Here is a 22,105-nt window from a genome sequence, read left to right as displayed (position 1 = left end):
TCCCATCAGGATGGGAGTGGAGAACCAACCTCTACGTAAATCTTTAGAAAGGAATTAACACAATCTATTTATTTTTGTTTTCAAGTGTTACCACTCTGATTCCACAGTCTTAATGAAAGGAGAGAGAAGAAATTGGAAATGTGGCCCTGCCAATAATTGATACCTGGACTCCGCTCACTTGGACAAGGTTTTCTTGGCATTCATTTCTACAATACAGAAGATGTATAGTTGTTTTGGTGGATTCAGAGAAAAGACTATATATTCCATCAGTGTCCTATGAATAGAGATTATTGAGAATTATTATTTTGGTACTCATTTCCTTTTGCTCTTTTAAGCAAGGAGAGAGCTAAAAAAAAGTATTAAAATAACTCAATACTCTCAAGTCAAATGTATGATGGACGGCATAATAAAAATAATAGCTGACATCTATAGAGATCATTATGTTCCAGATGCTCTCCCATTTTTGGTGCATTTACCCACATAATACCTCTAGGAAGTACTAATGTGATGATATGTGTCTTACAGATGAGATAATGAGCTCAGATGTGCTCTGACTTTGGCTCAGGTCATGATCTCACAGTTCGTGAGTTCGAGCCCCATGTCGGCCTCTGTGCTGACAGCTCAGAGCCGGGAGCCTGAGTCTCTCTCTCTCTCTCTCTCTCTCTCTCTCTCTCTCTCTCATCTCTCTCAAAAATAAATAAACATTAAAAAAATTTTTTAAAGAAGATTCTCTCTCTCCCTTGCTAATGTCTGCATGTACCCTCTCTCTTAATAATAATAATAATAATAATAATGATAATAATAATTAATATTTTATCTTCCAAAGAAGTTTTCACTTCTCCTTCCTCCCAAATTTCAAATGATGATCTCATTGAGAACTTTCTTCCTCAAATATTTGCCAAGCAGAATTTTAATCCAGTCATTGAATTATCACAGATTTCAAATTTGGGGTGTATATGTAAATTAAGTCAAGCATATTCTCCAGTAATTGATTTCGAAGGAGAAGAAAATGATAATGGAGGCTCTTCCCTTCCTGAGTCCCAATATCTAACAATGTAATCTTGGGAAACATGGGAGGAGACTCGAAGACTCGAGACTCGAGGCTCGAAGAAGGCTCCTACTCTTGAGAAGAAAAGCAACTCTCAGGGCATGAGTGAATACAGTGTAAGACACAGCTTAGGTAAAGAATATCAGAATGTCCTGTGTCATTCAAATAGCAGCCAAGTAACTGAGAAGACTCCCAGTTGTTCTTAAACTTCATGTTGGAGTATCCTCTCCCTCACTGGTGATGTGTGTGCCAGCTGTGGTTCTGAAAAGTGTGATGGGTTGAATTCGACTGGTCCTGTACCAATGCCTGGAATATAGATTTTAAATACTTGGTTTTCCTAGAAATTGACTGCTTCATCCTGTTATGAGACCCTTCTGCTATCTGCTGAGATACAAAAGAATTGGCAGGTTGTATGAAAGTCCCACTTCATTCTTTGCTACAAAGACACCTCCAGACTTGATGTTTCGGCTTCCAGCTAAACTTAGCACTGCGTTTGTGGCACAGCTCCTCCTGTTTTCCCATCTCCTCGCTCTGCAGTACCATTTTCTGTCTTGCTACTTCTTCACAGAACACATAGCAATGCCTTGGGGCAGTAAATTCCAGTAGCAAGGAAGACTATTCGCTCCACCTTTCATCAGGGTCAGCTTCCTTTATTCATCCCAAAGGTGTTTCTTGCTCTTTTTTTTATATAAAGATCTATTCCATAGAACAGTTTGACAGTCAAAGAAGAGCATCACACTTCCTAAAGACCTAAGTGTTCCTCTTCTAGGCACACGGCATTTGTATATTCCACAGACGGGATATCCGGCCTCCCTTCACTGTGCCAGTTGTTTCTGTGTATTTCTCTCAATGGTTTTGGCATTGACTTCATGAGCATTATGTCAAGGGCATGGACTCCCAGTGCCTCTGTCTTCCTTTAGAAATGCATATCGATAGGGGCGCCTGGTCAGTCGGTTGAGCGTCCGAATTTGGCTCAGGTCATGATCTCACGGTTTGTGAGTTCGAGACCTGCATCGGGCTCTCTGCGGTCAGCGTGGAGCCCACTTCGGATCCTCTGTCCCCCTCTTTCTCTGCCGCTCACCCGCTTATGCTCTCTCTTTCAAAAATTAATAAACATTAAAAAATTTATATTGGTAAAATTATATGGCTATGGTAGATCTTTAGAATCATTTATTCTACCATTCTTACTATTCACATGGAGATTCTGAGGGGAAATATGACTATATGTATAACATACATATTATATATAATGTACATATACACACATACATACATTATATATACATATATAAACTCTCTCAAGCCAAAGTTAGGTAGTGATAAATAATAAATCAATAGTTAACAGTTCTATAGTGCTTCATGTATGTCACACATTTTCTAAATGCTTTTCATATGGGGGCACCTGGGTGACTCAGTTGGTTAAGCATCCAACTTCAGCTCAGGTCGTGATCTCACAGCTCGTGAGTTTGAGCCCTGCGTCCAGCTCTGTGCTAACAGCTCAGAGCCTGGAGCCTGCTTTGGATTCTGTGTCTTCCTTTCTCTCTGCCCCTCCCCTGCTCATGCTCTCTCTCTCTCTCTCTCAAAAGTATAAATAAACACTTAAAAAAATTTTTTTAAAGATTTTAAATGCTTTTTATATATTGACTTATACATTCCTCCAACAGTGCTATGATGAAAGAACTAGTATTATCCCCCTTTTAACTTGTGATGTTAACTGAGACGAAAGAAGTTAAGTGAGCAGATAATGTTCACCCAGCTAGTCAGGGGTGGAATCTGGGTTTAAACAAAGGCCATGTGGATCTAGGGTACAACCGACTAAATCCTTTATGATTCTCCCATTTCTATAAATAAACAGGGAGACTGGTCCTGTTGGGATTGCTTACTTGGAAGATTCTTACTTTCTCTTGTCCAAAATTTACATCAATAAGTTTTAGTGAACAATTTATATAAGCATCAGTGTTCCAGGTGCTGTGGATCCAAAGACAAGACAGCATCTCTGCCCTTGGGGAATTTGCAGGAGAGAGAGGAAAGTAAACGAAAGGTCCCCATTAAATAGGGTAATAATGTGTGCCGTAAAGGAGAGGCTAGGTACTGGGGGCTCACAGAGAAGGGTGTGATGTTAGTGCCACCGTGAGGCGAAAGGGAGGTACACGGAAATGATTGCATGGGAGGAATCAGTGTTTGAGGTGACACTCTGATGCTGATTAAGAGCAAGTCATATTTATGTAGAATTATTTGGGTTAAAATGATGATTCTACAGATTGAAAATGTGTGATGTGATGAGTCAGAGAATGTCAATGAAAGCACTACTGTTGCAAAATCTCTTGTTTTTCTTTCCAGAAATAATATTATTTGCTTTAACATTCACATGACGATGAACAAACGTTCTAGTTATGTTGCCATTAAAAAAATGCCTTTTATCCTCAAGCTGGTACAGGGGTCTCAGGAAACACCTTACTTCTTTTCCTCCACATTTGAGTTTTCCTTGTGGGACCCAAGCCCAAGTTCACTGACCTGACCATTACCTACTTAGCTATAATATATATAATGGTACTCCATATATACACCAAGGTACACCATAGGGTCCTTTGTGTCTACAGACATTTTGGGGACACAGGATATCCAGAGTGACTTCAAATGTAAAGTGATTGTCTTCCTTTACAAGGTGCTGAGGGGACTCCCCATTTGGGCCACCTGCCTTTTGAGTGTGCTTCAGGCCATCACCAACATCCCCAGCAGCCCCTGCTTCGCTAAATTCACACTTAAATCTCCAAATCCCATCCTGTGTTTCTTTCTCTTCTTATGGATCCTGAACAATGTAGCAACCTGTTCCTCCATGCTGTAGACATGCCCAGTGAGACCCAGGCTAGTCTTCTGTTCCTCACTGAGCGCTGGTCCTTTTGGCCCATGAGCTGCCTCCACAGGGGATGTTTTTCATGCTGATGGCATTCAGAGAGACCTTCTTCATGGGTCTTATGGTCCCATCAAGTCGATACATGATCATTCTCTTATTCAGACATAAGCAGCAGTCACAATGTCTTCACAGCAAGGGTTTCTCTCCAAGAAGCTCTCCAGAAAAAAAGCGCTACTCAGATGATTCTGCTGCTAGTGAGTTGTTTTGTGATCATATACTGTGTGGACTTCATCATTTCATTTTCCATGGTCATGACATGGACAGATGACCCAATCTTGGTGTGTATCCAGATGCTCGTGGCCAATGGCTATGGCACAGTCCTTCGGTGTTAATCACTCTGCTGAAACAAACAAAGATTATGCATACCATATGGGGGAGGAAAGGTCAGTGTTGAACAAAACAGCAATAGAAATATCTTAAGAAAAAATGTTTCCACTCTCATTAGAACAAGCTTATATTTCACAGAATTTTCTCGCTGAAAAAAATGATTAAATATGGAATTATACATTTTCTGTCACAGCATGGAAATCCTAATATATGTAAATATATGGCTATAAAGCACATGGTAGATAATTTTGGCACTTTTTTGAGAATTATGTTGTCTTCATGAAAATTCTTTTTAGGAAAGATTGTTTCTTTTTCTTTTTAGGAAAATTCCCTCCACTCTTAGTAGTCTTAATTTCTTGTATTAAAATATTCTATATTTTCACTAAAACGTACCTACATTCCTTTTCTACATTCTATTGTGTCTTAATATGCTATTGCTGTATGTGTCATATTAAGCCTCAATCCATGTATGTGATTATCCTATCTGGGAAATTCTATGTCTTTATTGCTTCAAATACTTGTCCTTTTCCCTACTCGTGATTTGTGAAGTTCCAATTCAGTGTGTGTTAAGCTTTATTGTTTTATTTCCTATATCCCCTAAGGTTTTTCATATTTTCCATCTCCACATTCTATGAACTACACCCTGAACAATCTCTTCAGTCCAATATTCTAGCCCACTAATTCTCTCTTCAGCTGTGTTTAAACTGCTGTTTCACACATCCATTGACAGTGTATTATATTTAGTTTATTTATTTTTTGTTCCTAAGAGTTTTGTTTTTTTAATCTGCCTTATAGTAGTTTATAATTACATATTTTGTTCATATTTTATTAATTTTTGTATGTCCTTAAGCATTTAAAGAATGTTTGACTCTACCTAATAAACAATATCTGATATCCACACAAATATAATTCTACTTTAGTTCTTGAGGGCTATTCTTAGCATTTTTAAATTTTAAGTTTAGTTTCATATTTGGCAACTTTTTAATCTTTTTTTAACATTTATTCATTTTTGAGAGTGAGACAGCAAAGCATGAGTGGGGGAGGGGCAGAGAGACAGGTAGACACAGAATACGAAGCAGGTTCCAGGCTCCGAGCTGTCAGCACAGAGCCCAACGCGGGGCTCGAACTCACGGACCATGAGATCACAACCTGAGCCAAAGTCGGACACTTAACTGACTGCGCCACCCAGGCGCCCTCACATTTGGCAACTTTTAATTCCGGGGCACCTGGGTGGTGCAGTCGGTTAAGCGTCCGACTTCAGCCAGGTCACGATCTCGCGGTCCGTGAGTTCGAGCCCCGCGTCGGGCTCTGGGCTGATGGCTCAGAGCCTGGAGCCTGTTTCTGATTCTGTGTCTCCCTCTCTCTCTGCCCCTCGCCCGTTCATGCTCTGTCTCTCTCTGTCCCAAAAATAAATAAACGTTGAAAAAAAAAATTTAATTCAGAGGGAAACTGAATATCCTAGTTGAGATGTACTTATCCAGAGGGCATTTAAATTTTCGTCCTCCAATATATGCAGAATTCTGGGGAATTTTCAGATTCATCTATTGTTTAGATTTTTCTGGACTCTACACATCGGGATGAATTTGAACCCCAAGCCAATGTGAATGCAAGATTCTGTTCCCAAAAAGAAGCCAACAAAGTGGCAGAGTAATATCATTGTTAAATTCCTTTATCGGATTCTCCTAACTCAAATATTTGCTAAAGACATCAATCCTTCTGAAGACAGGCTTTATGTAGGAGTCCTTCTTCCTCCTTTCTACCTTGTATGGATTAATGATATTGTCTCTTGTCTCTGCATAGCTGTTGAGATCCAACAGCTCTGCATAGCTGTTGAAATGAGAACCTCATTTCCAGGTTCAGTAAATGACTCAAGAGGAATCCCACCTTCTCAGTTTCAGATCCCTCTTCATTTTAGCCCCCTGAGGATTTCCCATACTATTTTATAAACTGTTCTGCATTTTTAAAAAGGTTCCTTTATACATGGCTTATAAAATATTAGTAGTGGAAAGTTCTTCTGTATTTCTAATCTGTTAAATTGCCAGAAAAACCACTACTTGTATATGAAAGAAAAACTTTTTAGACTAACTATATAAAACTTTGTTAGACCATAGTATCTCATGAGAAATACCAATTTTGTGATGTCCTTACAAATGTTCCAAAATAAATTCCAAGGGATCTCTGTTTCCATTTTTACCTCTTAATTTGGGAATCAGTATGTTAAAGAATAATTATTATCATATTAAATAGAATTAGCCCTATTAAAACCACCTCTCAGCTTATAAAAAAAAAATGGGAGTCTGTTTATATATTTGAAGCCCCTGTGTATCTTTCTCTAAATGCATGCAACCAAAAAACAAAAACCAAAAAACCAAAAAACGTCTCCCAAATGGATTGCTATCTTGATTATTATCATTATTTCCTTGCTTTTCATTTTAAACTTATTGCCATATATGTATATATGAATGTATCATTAAGATATTTAGTTCCCTTCACAGCATATATATGTAGATAATTCTTGATGAAGTCCCAATAGTTCATTTTTGCTTCATTTTCACTTACTGATTTTTTAAAAAATTGTCTCTTTCCCTTGTAGATATTTAAGATTTTTTTTCTTTATCCTTGATTTATCAGTAGCTTCTCTACGTGTGTGCAAAACCTACCTGAGGACAAAGTCTTTCTGCTTTTCTGGGCAATTCTTAGTAACTGTCTCTGGTTATTTCTCTCAATTATTTTTACTCTCATTTAGATCTATGTTAGACTTATTTTGGAATTGTGCAATTTATTTTCAATATTTAATAGTTGTTCTTAAAAAATCTCTGTATATAACTGTGCTCTATTCTGGTAAAGAAGCTTTCCAAGCCCCGTAATTTGTGGGATTTTGCAAAGGTTCCATTATGTGGCCATGGTTGATTAAATCACCGGCTACTGGTGATGAAACTAGTTTAAACTTGATCTCAGCTTTTGAAGAATTTTTCCTTTCGATGATCTTTTATATTTCTAAGTTTTCCATTTTTTTCATATCTGCATGTATTTTTTTTTTTTAAGTTTTAATTTAAATTCCTTTTAGTTAACACACAGTGTAATATCAGTTTCAGGTGTATAATATAGTGATTCAACAATTTTATACATTACTCCGTGCTCATCATGATAAGTGTATTCTTAATCCCTTCCCCTTTTTCACCCTGCCTCCACCCACCTCCCTTCTGGTAACCATCAGTGTGTTCCCCATAGTTAAGAGTAATATGCTCATTCTATAGTTAACTTAAAAAAAAAAAATTTTAACATTTATTTTTGAGAGACAGCACATGAGCAGAGAAAGGGCAGAGAGAGGGAGACACAGAATCTGAAGCAGGCTCCAGGCTCTGAGGTGTCAGCACAGAGCCCTGCGAGGGCCTGGAACTCACCAACCGCGAGATCATGACCCGAGCTGAAGTCAGGTCCATGATCAACGGACTGAGCCACCCAGGTGCCCCTATGTTTAACTTTTTGAGGAAACCCCAAGGTTCCCATGTTTCCATATGCCTACTTCTTTTTCTCTTTAAATCATAGCCATCCTAATGGGTGTGAGGTGATACCTCATAGTGGTTTTGATTTGCATTTCCCTAACGACCAGTGCTGTTAACACCTTTCATATGCAAATGTGCATATCTTCTTTAGAGAAATCTCTATAGGGCCATTTACGTGGGACAGCAATCCTTTGGCTATGACTTGAGGTAACGAGACGTGCTTAAACATTCTTGCTTAGCATATGCTTTTTCATTTTTTATTATGTGATATTTCAAACATATATGAAATTAGAGTGATTCAATTAATAGCCCCATAGAAACTCCTAGAAATGGAAGCCCTGACAATGTTTGTTTTTTCTAAGGTTAAGGGCTTGGTTGGAGTTTTCATTGCCTAGGGAGCCACTTTAAAGATGGCGATCTCAAATAAACACATTGCCAGCCACACCACACCGTAAAGAGCCAGGTTGTCCTCCCTTCTGTCCCAGGCTCCTTAGTTTTAGGGATCCTAGTTGGTTTCTATAACTGACCATTTTGGCCATTTGCTTTTTTTCTTCCCGAGCTTTAAATTCCAACTTTTGTGTTTTAAATTCACCAGTAAAACGTGAGCCCATGAAACCCTAGGCCCTGCCCTCCTCGACCCCAATAAAAGCATAACCCCAGGCCTGCTTACTCACTGTCTGTCTTCTCCTCCAGCTTCCCCTCAATTTCGCTATGTGGTACATGTAATTTCCAGGTGCTGTAACAAAACTTTTATTTATTTTTTTCAAAGTTTCCTGATGGCTACTGCCATAGGGCATCTTGCAACCATAGTAAGACCCACAAGGGCTGGTCCAGCCACAACACTGGTTATTGACAAGCTGTGCCCAGCACCAAACAACCCTACTGTGTCTTAATGCCCAATTTTGATGAACTGTGTGCTCTTTATTTACCCCCTTTGGTTGATTAGAGAAAAAGGTCTATCTATTTATATCACACTAACATTCTGGGCCTACAGCAGATCTTGAAAGTTATGTGTAAAATTATCTAATGCATGTGACTTTTCTTTGGTTCGTCCAGGTGAATGAGAAGCCTTTTATTTATGTAAGAGCTACTTTCTAGTAGTTTGGGCTACTAAAATGTTATTATTCTGTTAAAGTCAATACCATCACAGAACTTACTGAGAACAAAAACAGTAGGGGCAGAACAATGTTCTGCTCGAAGGCTGGCTAATACACTGCACAGGCCTGCATCACAAAGTTAACAAAGCACAGACAGAAAACACTGTGTATGTAGGTAGCTGGCACAAATCACTGTGATCATAAGTTGCACCTTCTATCTTGCTTGCTCTGATGGAAGCCACCTGCCATGTTATGAGCTGACCTAAGCAGAGGCCCACGTGACCGGGAACTGAGGGAGGACTCTGGCCAACAGGCAGTGAGGAACTGAGGCCCTCAGCCCAACAACCCACAAAGAACTGAATTCCGCCCAAAACCACCTGAGTGATCCTGGAAGGCCTGTCAAGCCCTGAGATGGTCACAGCCCTGGCTGACCCCTCGATCACAGCCTCGTCAGACTCTGAGCCCCAGACCCCAGGTAAGCTGTGCCCAGACCCCTGACCAACAGAAACTGTGAGTTACTAAATGTGTTTCAGGCTGCTGAGTTTTAAGGTAACTTTTTCCATGGCAATAGATGAGTAATACACCTGGGCCAAACAAGGCATTACTACATCACGGCCTGAAATTTGTGCTACAGTTGTCTTGGACGAGTTACTTAACCTGTGAGGGCTGCAGCTCCCTACCTTCAACAAGAGAACAACCTTCCCTACCTCACAAGTTAACTGCAGTGTCTGTGTGAAGGATCTGCTCACTGATAAACAACCGGCTTGCTATGAATTCAACACCGAAAATTTTAATGGACTCAAACTGGCTTACCAGTATCTTCAAGGAGGAATTTCAGTGAACTTTTCATATTTATATTTCCTTATAGCAAAAACATTTTTAGTTAGTAAAAACAAAGGACACATTCAACACCAGGTAAAAGTCATATTTTCCTTTTAAGTGACTAAATACACACCGTTTCTTCTCTTGGCTGCTACTTTGGTAACAATTAGGTCCCCACCTCTCAAGAACATTGCATTGAACAGGCTGACACAGAGCCAGCGTGAACAGAGGCCCCAAACCAGGGCTTGTGGAAGAACAACAACAGCAAAACCAGCCTTTCTCTTCACTTAGAAAGGGACTGTGAATCAGAGTGTCCACAGTTCCAGTTTCTAAACACGGAAAACCTGGAGCTCAAAGTGAAAATGGAAACCAAAATGCATCAGAAATGAACTACAGTACCTCCTCACATACTCAAGGTCAAGACGGTTCATGAGAAATACGTATCTGATCATCTGGCCTTGTACTGGGAATGGCCCCACTCCAGCATTTTTAAAGGAAGATGGTTTTGTTTCTATTTCATTTCCCACAGGGGTATAAAATCTACAAGAGCATATAATCAATCAGAATAAATCAGCTCACTCACAAGATACTCCCAGATAATGATTTCTAGTTGCTGAGCATAGTCAGCACATTATTTCAAAGAGGCAAAATTCAGGATAATCTGAGAATTTGAAAGTGACAGCTACATTTGCCGATAGGTTTATAGGAGACACACATACATTTTTTCCAGTGTATATGTCAAAGGACCAAGACCCCCGATCATCAAAATAAGTTATTTTGTACATTATAGTGCACAGAACAACAGAGGAAAAGACACGTTCTCGGAGAATGACCAAAAGGCATCTTATGAAAGGTTCATATCACTCTGAAGGAGCCCAGTGCCTTATGGCCTTCATTAGCTTGACCCCTCCTCTTCTTTGGTTGCAGTGGCCTCAGTGGGAGCTGTCTCTTCTAAACGTTCTGCTGGCTTCTTCTCCTCCTCCTCCTCCTCCTCGTCCTCCTGAGGATAGAGGTCAGGGTATTTCTGCATGCATTCCTGCATGGCCCGGAACTGGTCTACACAGTCTGACCCCTTGACATCCTCTGTGCTATAGTGGAAGCAGGAAAAGGCCGACTTGAACTGTTCCCCACAGGGGCCACTGGCCATTCCCCCAAGGCACGGGCAGTTCCAGTTAATGTCTCCATTTGGCAGGATCAATCCTACAACAGGAAGATGGGCAAGGAAAATGTGAGACAGGCTCTCTACGGTTTCTGAAAAAGCAAAACCAAGGGCAGTCTTTGAAAGCTACTCAGGAGGTGCTGGACACTGTCCAGCTAGGAACTGTTGCCTCGTAGGCCCTTATCTTTGGATTTGGATTGGGTTCAAATGCAGCATTCCTTGGCTCAGCTGGAGAGAGGCCACCATGGCAGCTTTGTCCATGCACGACACTGATCTATATTCTAGGCCGCCTCCCAGTGCGATGCCTGTGGCTGTGCCCCGAGAGCTACAAACTGGAAAGCTACAAACTGGAAACCGTTTAATCCAAAGAAGCAGCCATCGTTGGGTTGCTTAGCAAGAAGCTTTTTCAAAGCCCCAACACCTTAAGAAGCTGAGGTATTGATCTCTTTCTTTCGATCTCTGCTCCCCTCCCATTCAAATGGGTAAGATTAGTCCCCTCCCCCAAAACAGGCACTTAGCTCCCTCCGGCCCCTCTGGCTCTGCCACTGCCCACAGAAGCTCAGCTCGGTGTGAGGCCCGGTGAGAGGAGGCTGATCCTTCTGCACAGGCAGGAAGATGTCCAAGACATGGTGTACAAGGGAAAAAGCTACGGTCTTGTAACAGGGAAAAACCTCCAGGGATGTTAACCATACTAATCAAACTGCTCAGCTGCACGCGTGTGTCAGAGAGGGGTGCAACTACAGACTGATTTTCAGTTGCTCGCTTACCATTTGTAAGTGCTACTGGAGTAGCACTTTTTCATTTCCTTTAAGAGCTTCTCCTCTGCATTCACAACTTGGCTGTTTGGTTTACGAGGCCTAGTTTTTAGCCTATCATGGCTCTTGAGATGCCTTCCTCGCTAACTCAATCATTTCTAATTTCTGATGTGACATGAGAGACCGCACAACTAGAGGCCACTGTCGGATTATTAACCGGCCTGTTTTCAATACTGTCATGTCCGGGAATGGGGAGACCCAAGGAGAGAGAGAGACAGAGATGAGGAAGAGCCAGTTGGTGGAACAGTCAGAACACACAAAACATTTCTCGATTAAATCCCCTTTCTTACATGGACATGGTTCATGGCACCCCAGAAAAATTACAATAGTAACATCAAAGATCAGTGATCACAGAATCACCCTAACAAATACAATAATGAAGAAGTTTGAACTGTTGCAAAAATTACCGAAATGTGACACAGAGACACGAAGTGAGCAAACGCTGTTGAAGAAATGGCGCCAAAAGACTTGCTTCTTGAAGCAGGGTCACCACAAACCTTCAATTTGTGAAAAACGCAGCATCTGCAAAGCGCGATAAAATGAGGGGGCCCATATACAAACGCTCCCTCCGAAGGCTCGAAACTAGGAAACCTGCACAATCAGTTTCCAAGTGAGATGTTATGATAAGAACATTTTTAAAAAAGAGCCCAGCTCTGCAGGAGTCTTCGTTTGATTCTTTCTCAGGGGAAGGCATGCTAGACTGAGGTAGCTCCTCACAGAGGGCACTGAGGGTGCCAATCTGCATTTCAAGGACAACATGTAGAAACACACAGACGTCAACATGTTAAATCAAGCCCAGATGCAGCAGGTTCCAAACATGCAACCAAAGGCCGGCCACTAACTTCCCTGGCCAGTCCCTACCTCCTCCTCCGTTTCCCCTCCAGACCAGGGGATCTTTAAGACCCTCCTCCAGTCTTCCTGAGTCTATGAAAATGACTTCTGCCATCTTGGTCATGACACTCTTAGCCATTCCAAGTGCTGTCTCAGTCACGGAACTGGGTGCCTCGATACAGGCAGCTGGCATAAACTGGGGGCCTGCCTACTCTGCTGAGTCATTTTGCAATTGAGAGCTCAGAACCTGGGTCCCAGGGCTCGCTGCTGAATGTGCTTCTTGGTACAATCATTCACTGGAAGGGGCTGCAAAGGCAAATGCCTTCACGGTCCACGCAGATCTATCATAAATGACAGAAGTGGGTAGGAGAGAAAACAAGAGGAGTGATGAGGCCTGGCGGGAACTGGAGGGGACGCACAGTCTCAGCACAGACACATTCAGTGTTGAAAAACACCACGAAGCAAAACAAGGCCTGATTTGTCCCGTAGGCCCTGCAGAATGTGCTTAACTAATATGCACCTAAAGAGAGGCAGAGTATTGGAACTGACACGTGGCTTATTTTTCTTTGTAAGGGTGCTGGTTCAAGATTACTCCCATGGCTGCCATTCTCAGAATGCGAACACCGGAGAACATCTGTACCTCCCAGCGTCCCTGGCAGGGTGCTAGACACCTCAGCTCTACTCTGCTCTAACCCCCAGAGGCAATAAGGGTAACACGTCAGGTGTCCCACCTAAGAGCACACACTTTAGCTAGCATCTGAGAAATTCCCATCAGGAGCTCATACTCCGCAGGCTGCTGCTGCAAGCTCTTTTCAACCGTATTTCTCACCAGCCAGCACTGGAAGCTTTGTTAGTTCGCATCACAGGTGTCAGAAATGGCTTTAGACTGGCAAGCTGAGGACCGTTGACGATACGGACTGTTTATAAATCCCGCACACCCACACGTCAGCCTTACGCATGCTGCGGAAGTTCCAGTGAGCCCAGCAGTCTAAAGCCTTTGGAGTGGCACCCTCGGCCCATATGACCAAGTGACCATTCACTAAACTGTGTGCAGCAGTTCTGACTAGGCGAGCTGGTCCTGCTGCCAGAAAGCTGTCCCTCTATCTCGAGTGAGCATCTCGTGGAAGGTGCTTCCTGGAGCACGTACAAGGAGACAGCAGAGCTTCACCACCTCACAGAACAAGGTGTTAGGACTCTCACACGCCTGCTTGCTTATAGTCTGCAGATGTGGCAGCGTTTAGGCTGCAGCTGGACTGAGCAGGAGGATCCGTCGCCGTAACCTGCCCGCAGCACTGGAATCCATTTCCGCCCCGCACCCCCTGCCTAAAACTTCGTCATCCGGAAACATCCAGCCAGCTTTAGTCGCTGTAAAACCTCAAAAGAAAAAGAGGCAGAAGACTTCAGTTCAGCAGAAACTCAGGCTCTGGCCTAACAGCCAGGGAAGAGCAGCAGCACGAGAGCTGCACGGCACTCAGCACAGCCTCTCGCACCTCCAAGGGAGGTGGGCTCACAGTCCCTGGAGATGATCCTTGGCTGAGAGGGGCCCGTGAACACCCAGCCTTGGCCAGGACAAAATGGGAAAGGAATTTTGAACATTTCCTCCAGGAAGGATCTGTGTGTCATACCCACCATGCTCCTCATATGGGTCGTTGGGGTCATCAGCCACCAGCTCTGCATTGCTTGGGGTTTCATGGTCTTCTTTGGTCACAAATATGATTCGATCCTTCCCTAGCGTTTGGAGAACAGAGGAAGAAAGGTTTCACTCAAGAGCAGCCAAACAGCCCCAAACCCAAAGAAGCCACACAAACCAAGTTTTAAGACTTCCCGTGCAAAACCCGAAAGGGAAGAGTGCCCATCAAAATGCCCTCCCTGGGCTGCATCACTGAGTCTGTGTGACAGTCTAGCAGCCACTTCTACTGAGTGCCTACAACTGAAACAAAAAGTCCACCAAGGTCACGGGTGAGGAAGAAGATGCCATATGCACCCTCTAGGCAGGAGATGAAATGCCCGATGCAACCAAATGCATGCTGCTTTTAGTCCCCAGATTTGCTGATAATTCAGTGGTGCAACAACTCCTTTCTTCTTCCCATCAAGAAAGGAGCAGTCCCTTCTCAGAACTCCCATGGTGCTCTGACTGTCCCCATTATGTCCCACCAACCTAGGAAGGCCTCATCAGCCTGCCAGGTCTCCCCTCCTCCCCAGGCCCGGCAGGGAGCCACAAGCTGTCATCCTCCAGACAACTCTAGTGGAATGAAGGTGATTCACTAGGGCGACCCCACCTAATCTCACTAGGGCTCAAATGCCTGTGGGTAGGGAAGGGGTGGAAGGGACAGGGAAGGACTTGCTTCTAGCCCCCTAGGGGTTTACCTACAGTGTTCAGAATGCAGACAAAGTCTAAGGGGACTGAGAACTTTGACAAGAGAAGAGGGCAGTGATGTGGGTGCCCGGCCAGCAGCCCACTGGCTGATATAGCCACTTAAGTGTGTCCGAGAAGATTCCCTGTGGGAAAATATCCTGGTCACCTACCGTTGAGTGCCCACAGTCAAGACTCTCTCTAGCCTCTTGGCTCCTAATCATGGCCAGGAAAGAAGGGCTCATGATGGTAGGGAACACTGTGGCAGTTCCCCACAGCCCACGATGCCTGGGGCAACTTCCCAACAAGTGGAATGACTAGGGGGAGGAGAGACCATTCCCAAAGTGCTGATGTTAGCAACTTCTGTGACAATCTGCAGTGTGTTATTTTTTTCAGAACAATCACCCAACCTAAACATAACAGGCTGAGCGGGAGGGTCAGTCCTGAGGCCCTGCAAGGACCAGCATCAGGAAGCCAGCACTTCTTGTGAACACTGCCTTGGTCAGGCCATAGCCCCTGGCCCTACGTGCCTGGCTTGCCAGAGGGTCCTGAACTTTCAGACTGATGGGAGCCAAATGCATGCTCTGTGAGGAGCTTCTCCTCAAGGGAGGCTGCGTAAGCACAGAAAAGGGAATCAGCATTGATTGAACCAGGATGGGCGTGACCCGTGGCTTTTCATACAACAGAAAACCAGGCCCAGAACGGTTATTCAGAATCACCCAGCTGGAATGGCAAGGCAGTCCCCTCAGCTACCCGACTCCCTCCAGCTCTCCCCTATACCTTACAGCTGTCAACACTACCTCGCCTTCCTAAAAATCCCTAGCCATCAGCCAACCACACAGCAGGTGTCCACCTGATAGTCCTGGTGTGGGTGGGAGCACCTTGTCTTCAGCACTCCACACACTGCATGCTCATCAGTTTCCCCTGCAGTCCCTGGAGGGCAGACTGGGGCTAGCTGCTCTCTGGGTCCTGTGTGTCAACTCCCTGCCGCCATCCCATCACCGCCCTGGGGCAGGAGCCCCATTGTACAGTGGGAGCCTAAGGCTCTGGGAAGTGATGTGCCTGAGCTCACATGGGCCTGGAATTTGCACCCAGCTCTGGGCGGCTCTAAACACCACGCGGTGGAGATCCTTTGCACAGACCCGCACTGCCCCCCACCCCAAACACACCCGGGAATGAAAACGACAGCCCAACTGGGTACTTAGCATGACTCGGATGCTGTCCTGAGAGCTTTGTGTGCTTTGGGCAGGAATAAATGTTTTGTACAATAAATACCGATGCAACTCCTGCCCCCAAAAAATGTTTGCTGAGTGAATAAACAGGAACTTTCCTCTAAGCTACTGGGTACCCACCTGCTGAAGGGCAAGGACAAGTTCAATGGTACTTTGAACTTGGTACTGAGTACCCATTCTGATCCATGAAATATGGGATAATGGGACTTCATCTGGAAGGGGATAGGAGGTGCCTGGCATTTAAGGAGACTTTAGGTCCTGCCCAATGGGCCCTTGGACAGGGCCTTAGTCAGTGGCCTGGAGAGAGTGAGCTACTATGAGGGCAGAGGCTGGGTCTGCAGAAATGTGGCTCTCTGAGAGCTCCTGGCATTTTCTCTGATTATTTCAGTTGTTTTCTCTTTACAACATTTAGGAAAGTTTAGTCACAGGCTTGCTAAGAGAAAGCAAGGAAAAAGGTTTGGGCCCACACTGAGCTCGAGTATTTAAGGAAGAGGCTTGGGGAAAAGTACTGGGGCTAAAACCAGAGCAACACCTCCAGAGAGGACAGCTTAGGAGGCAGAGGGAAGGCACCCTTCCCGTGCTTCCACAGGGTCTCCCACAAGGGATAATGGACAGTAAGGACAGCCGACCGTTGGCACACACGGGGACTGGACCTCCAGCCCACCCGAGGTCTCTGCTGTCCCTGTGGTTCTGTTCTCCCGTGACCAGTTCTTTCATGCTTGTCAAACTGTAGCTCTCCCTACACGGGCTGAACTGCAGTCCCGTCCCTGACAATGAAATCCCAGGTTGGAGTCCTCAATTCCTCTACCAGGCCAAGGCCACACAGCTGGGAAGTGTACAAGATGAAGTCAAGGCCTCTCTGACTGCTATTCTCACCAGAGCACAACAGAGCCTCTCTGGGTCCTGGACTGAGGTTTGGTCCCCTCATCGGCATCTTAGTTCTGTAATTACACAAGCAAAATTAGCTTACTCTGGACCGTCTTTCAGATTCCAAGTGCCTTGAGACAAAAGTCCTGGATCTTGCTGCTCCTTGCCTCTTCCACTAGTCTTTTTACTTAGCGGATGTTTAGTTACATGTTTTAAATTAGGCTGAAGCTTAACAACACCTTTAGTTGAATTTGGTGGCTGAAGCTAAGTCTTAGAGGCTTCATGGACAGAAATGAAGTGTGGGGGAAATGGTCCTGCTGAGCTGTGTCTGGCAGAGAATGTAAGGATTCTGAGCCTCCCTGAGTGGCACTTTTCCTACCCTGGATGGGTGTCTTGGTCTGTTCAGGCTGCTCTAACAAAATACCACCACCGACATAGTTCATAAATATTAGAAAGTTATTGCTCACAGTTCTGGAGGCTGCAAGTCTAAGATCAAGGCACCAGTATGATAACCTTCTGGTGAGGGGCCCATAGCAGCTGCCTTCTTGCTGTGTCCTCACATGGTGGAAGGCGCTAGAGATCTCTCTGGAGCCTCTTTTATAAGGGCGTTAATCCCATAAGTGAAAGTTCCACCCTCATTTCTTAAGCACCTCCCAAAGGCCCCATCTACTAATATTATCGCCTTTGGAGGTTAGAATTTCAATGTATGAAACTGGGAGGGGAGGGCACACATTCATACCATAAAACTGAGGAGAGACTGTCCCCTGGGCGATCGGACTGTGGTTTCTGGGCAGGGACATATCTTTGTATCCCCAATCCTGGTATCCAGATGATGCTCCTTTTGTTGCATGGACAAATAACAGTAAGGGCTAGAAACCATGTGTACAAAGAACAGAAGCACAGATCTGAGCCTGAGATAGAAACCCAGCTTCAGAAGGTCTGGCCCAGTGGCATCAATATCACAGAGTTTAGCACTGCAGTTCAAATCTGGGCTTAAGCACATTAACAGCTGTGATCTCAAGCACATTCTTAGGGCCTCAGGAAACAGGTCCCCCAGAAGCTCAGCCTATCTTCCTCCCGTGGTCAGGGCAAGAATCACAAGACTACTTAAGCAAAAGGGGTGAAATGAGTTTCTGCTCTCACCTTAAATCCCACTCAAAAGACAGTAATTTTGTAAATAGCGGCAAATGACAAGGATAAAATGGCCAAGAAAAGAGACCATCACAGGCCAGAGAGATCAGTACAGTTCTGGAAGTGGGAAAGCTGAGAGAGAAGTGCTCTCTGACATAACAGAAAGCTGAACCCAAAGTCACAAGAAGAGAAGTCAGCTCGAAGAAAACCTATCCCCACCCCAGGACCCTGGTAAGGGCCAGGAAGTGGGGGTCCCAGGGCCCACTCTGGAAAACAGGACTTAAGGGTGAGGTTGAGAAAAGAAAGCCTAACTGAGCAGCTGGATACCAAGATACACCCAATTCGGTAGTTTTACTCTCTGCACAGCCATTCTTGACTCTTTTCTCTTAACCTCCATCATCAAATCTGGTTGACTAGGGGCGCCTGGGTGGCTCAGTTGGTTGGGCCTCCCACTTCGGCTCAGGTCATGATCTCGTGGTTTGTGAGTTCAAGCCCCGTGTCGGGTTCTGTGCTGACAGCTGAGAGCCTGGAGCCTGCTTCAGATTCTGTGTCTCTCCCTCTGTCTGCCCCACTCACACACACACACACACTCTCTCTCTCTCAAAGTAATAAATAAAACATTTAAAAAAATAAAAAAATCTGGTTGGCTCTACCTTCAAATATATCCAAAAAGATCTGCATCTGTCGCTGCCAAGACCCCATCTCCCACCACTGGCTCCCTCCACTCCCACCTCCTTGCCTTTACTGGACATGCTGGGTGCATACCTACGTCTGGCCTGTGCACAGGCTGCTCTCACTTCCGGGAGCACTCTCCAGATACCCTCACAGCCACCCTCTCCCTGTCTTTATACCTCCTGATACCACCTTCCCTGATCACTCCCCATCTCCCTTACTCTGCCTTCTTTTTCTCCAAAGTGCTTTTCCTCACCTACCATATTATATTTGTTTACCACCTGTCTCCCCTGCTGAAATATCAGCTCTTCTGGGGCAAGGATTTGTCTATCCCTTTCACCGCAGTATCCCCAGAGCCTAGAACAGTATCCAGAATGTGGTGGGTAATCAATATTTGCGGAACAAGTGAATGGAGAAACCAAACTCGGAAGACCCCAGCCCCAGCAGAGGACAGGAAGACAGAATGGTTATTACCATTAAGCAGATTACAAAAACAAAACCGAAAAACCCAGGATGGGTGTTCTCATTTCCCCCAGAATGGGCACACACAAACACAGGATCTGTACACAGCAAAATCTTCAGCAGATCCATTCCAGAAAGAGCGGCCATCTTTTCCACCAAACCACAGAGTAGATTACGTCACCTGTGCTCACCACCATGTGCCGAGGCTGGCACACTGCAGGTGCCTAATAAATGCTTGTTTGAGGAACAGGAGAGGGCAGATGGCAATAGAAAAGGAGGCAACTAAAGAAAGGAACAGTGTGGCACTGATACAGAAAAGGGTGGGTGGTCTGAGGCTTGGGAGCAAGGCTGAGTCCAGGCTCTGGAACACCTTGAATGCCAAAACTGGGTGGTGGGTGGACCCCCCGAAGTAAATTTGCACGGGCAAGTGACTCACTCAGAGCACAGAACGAGGAGCCAGCCATGGGAAGAGGTGGAGACAGATGTACCAGGCAGAGGAACAACGAAGAGGCCAGTGTGGCTCAGCAGTAACCAGGTAGTTAGAAATCAGTCTGGAGCCCGATCGGGCAGGGGCTTTCAATTCTCATCCCCAAACTAAGAGAGAGATCTTTGACCCAAGAAAAGATAAGGATCCATGCTTTGGTGACAGATGGAAACAGCCTTTCCTTCCCGAAGAACCTGTGACTCCTAGATATCCTCATGGGCAAGAAGTCTTACTCATCTGCACAGCCTCATTCTACCTAAACAGCTCAAAATTATTCACTAAACGAAGTAAATTAGAAACCCAGAGAAAGAAAATTAAAAACAAGAGGCCTACTGTCGAACAAAGTGGTGAGGGCTGAGGACTTTTGTTCATGGCACAGTTATAAATCAATAAAAATAGTACTCAGTAGACACATCAGTGAGGATTATCGCTCTATGACCCAGGAAAGGAGGGGGTCTAGAAGCAGAATGAGGTACTGGGGAAAAGTCTTGACTTTTAATTTTTTTTTTTTTTACATTTATTTATTTTTCAACGTTTATTTATTTTTGGGACAGAGAGAGACAGAGCATGAACGGGGGAGGGGCAGAGAGAGAGGGAGACACAGAATTGGAAACAGGCTCCAGGCTCCGAGCCATTAGCCCAGAGCCCGACGCGGGGCTCGAACTCCCGGACCGCGAGATCGTGACCTGGCTGAAGTCGGCCGCTTAACCAACTGCGCCACCCAGGCGCCCCCATTTATTTATTTTTGAGAAAGAGAGTGTGACAAAGCGTGAGTGGGGGAGGGGCAGAGAGAGGAGACACAGAATCCGAAGCAGGCTCCAGGCTCTGAGCAAGTGGTCAGCACAGAGCCTAATGAGGGGCTCGAACCCACAAACTGTGAGATCATGACCTGAGCCGAAGTCAGACGCTCAACCGACTGAGCCACCCAGGTGCCCCAAGGCTTGACATTTTAGATTGAAAAGTTCTCCTAACTGGATGCATGACCCTGGGTAGGTCATCTCCTTCTCTGGTCTTCAGATCCCTGAATTAAACTGAGGGAACCAGACTATTCACCAAAGGATTTCTGGGTGAGTTCTAACTCTCTCTGTGGCTTTACCTTCTCATGTGTCCACCATCCCTGTCACCAGGCACAGAGAAGATGCCCATGAGTATCTGCTGAATGAATGAATGAATGAATGAATGAATGAAGACCAACTTGTCATTTTAGAAGACTGGAAGCCGGGGCCTGCAGAGGTCAGGTGACAGCTCAGGGACAAAAAGCCAGTTAGTGGCAGTGTGTGAGGAGGCCCTGGGACTCCAGCCGAAAGACCTCTGGGTTCTTCAGTAGAGATAAGAACAGATGGAGCAAAGAGGAGCTAGGTGGAGAGACGGGCACTTTCTTGAAGAGGTGGGGTGGAGGGGTGGAGGGGTGGAGGTTCCCAGCAGAGAGCTCCCTAGAATCCGGTGGCCACCAAACTGGATAGTGCAGCTCTGTGACCAGACTGCTGAAGCTCAAACCCCAGCTCCAGGACTTAAGTCACCTCTGTGTATCAAGGTCTACTCTTGGGTAAAACGCGGATAATACAGCCTCGCCTAGAATTATAAAAACCGCTGAGAGATCAACGAGAAAAGCCATATAAAGCCCCTTGAACAGTGCCTGGTACATCGTAGGGGCTCGATAAATGTCCCCGTTGGTGGCACTTTTACCACTCCAGCACAGCCCTAACCCGAGTGGCAACTTTTCTTTCGGGACAGTTAAAAGGCGGGTACAAATGGAAAGGCGTGGTGTGCGGTTAAGAGCGACGGTAACAATAAATCCCCAATTACGAGGCAGAGGAAGCGTGCTCAGCACTTCCCGCGCCCCCTCAGCCTGGTTTATGAAATCCGCCACGTGCTGGTCCTTCTGAGGTCAGGGTTCGAGTCTCACTGTGACCTTGGGCCAGCCTCCTTCCTCCCAGTCTCGGTTTTCTCATCTGCAAAACGGAGGTGGCGACCCCAGCGCCCAGCCCTCCCAAGGGTCCTGAGGAGGGTATCCCGGGCCGCCCCTCGCGTCGCCCGCCCCTGCAGTGGGGTCGCGGGGCGCCGGGGCCTGTGGGGCGGCGGGGGTGGCAAAACAGCGTGTCCCCTGCAGGCCCTCGTAGGCCCGTCTCCATGGCAGCCAGCTCTCCCTACCTTCCTGCCGGCAGTAGGCCATGGCTGCAGCCCCGGCACTCAGACCTCGCGGCGATAGCGGCAGCGGCCAGGCGGCGGCAGGCTCCCGCTGTGACCTCTCCTCGGGCTGGGCGGGAGGCTCCGAGGCCCACGCGGACCCGCCCCCTCCAGGCCTGCCCGCCGCGCGCCTGCCTGCGCGCCCTCCCAGCCCCAAACCCTGTTCCCCTTCAGCCGGGAACTACATTTCCCAGGAAG

At 45.6% G+C, this 22,105-nt stretch overlaps 1 protein-coding gene across 1 annotated transcript; it reads right to left on the bottom strand.

The window, feature by feature from the left end:
* Positions 1-9,808: 9,808 nt before the first annotated feature.
* Positions 9,809-22,070, bottom strand: CHCHD4 (coiled-coil-helix-coiled-coil-helix domain containing 4). The gene is made up of 3 exons (XM_047850764.1): positions 21,872-22,070; positions 14,149-14,247; positions 9,809-10,914 (listed from the first exon to the last, which is right to left on the bottom strand). Exons 1-3 carry the CDS (start codon positions 21,891-21,893, stop codon positions 10,610-10,612), a joined length of 426 nt encoding a protein of 141 aa, XP_047706720.1. The 5' UTR covers positions 21,894-22,070; the 3' UTR covers positions 9,809-10,609.
* Positions 22,071-22,105: the final 35 nt, after the last annotated feature.

The sequence above is a fragment of the Prionailurus viverrinus genome, chromosome A2 (assembly GCF_022837055.1).
Source record: "Prionailurus viverrinus isolate Anna chromosome A2, UM_Priviv_1.0, whole genome shotgun sequence".
Taxonomy (NCBI): domain Eukaryota; kingdom Metazoa; phylum Chordata; class Mammalia; order Carnivora; family Felidae; genus Prionailurus; species Prionailurus viverrinus.
This window is presented reverse-complemented; position numbering and strand designations above follow the sequence as displayed.

Bases quoted from the DNA above. Each gene is read 5' to 3' on its own strand.
- CHCHD4 (XM_047850764.1), bottom strand. From the start codon at position 21,893: ATGGCCTACTGCCGGCAGGAAG. The intron at 14,248-21,871 runs GTAGGGAGAGCT...TCCAAACGCTAG, and splicing joins GGCCTACTGCCGGCAGGAAG to GGAAGGATCGAATCATATTT. The intron at 10,915-14,148 runs GTGGGTATGACA...TTCCTGTTGTAG, and splicing joins CGACCCATATGAGGAGCATG to GATTGATCCTGCCAAATGGA.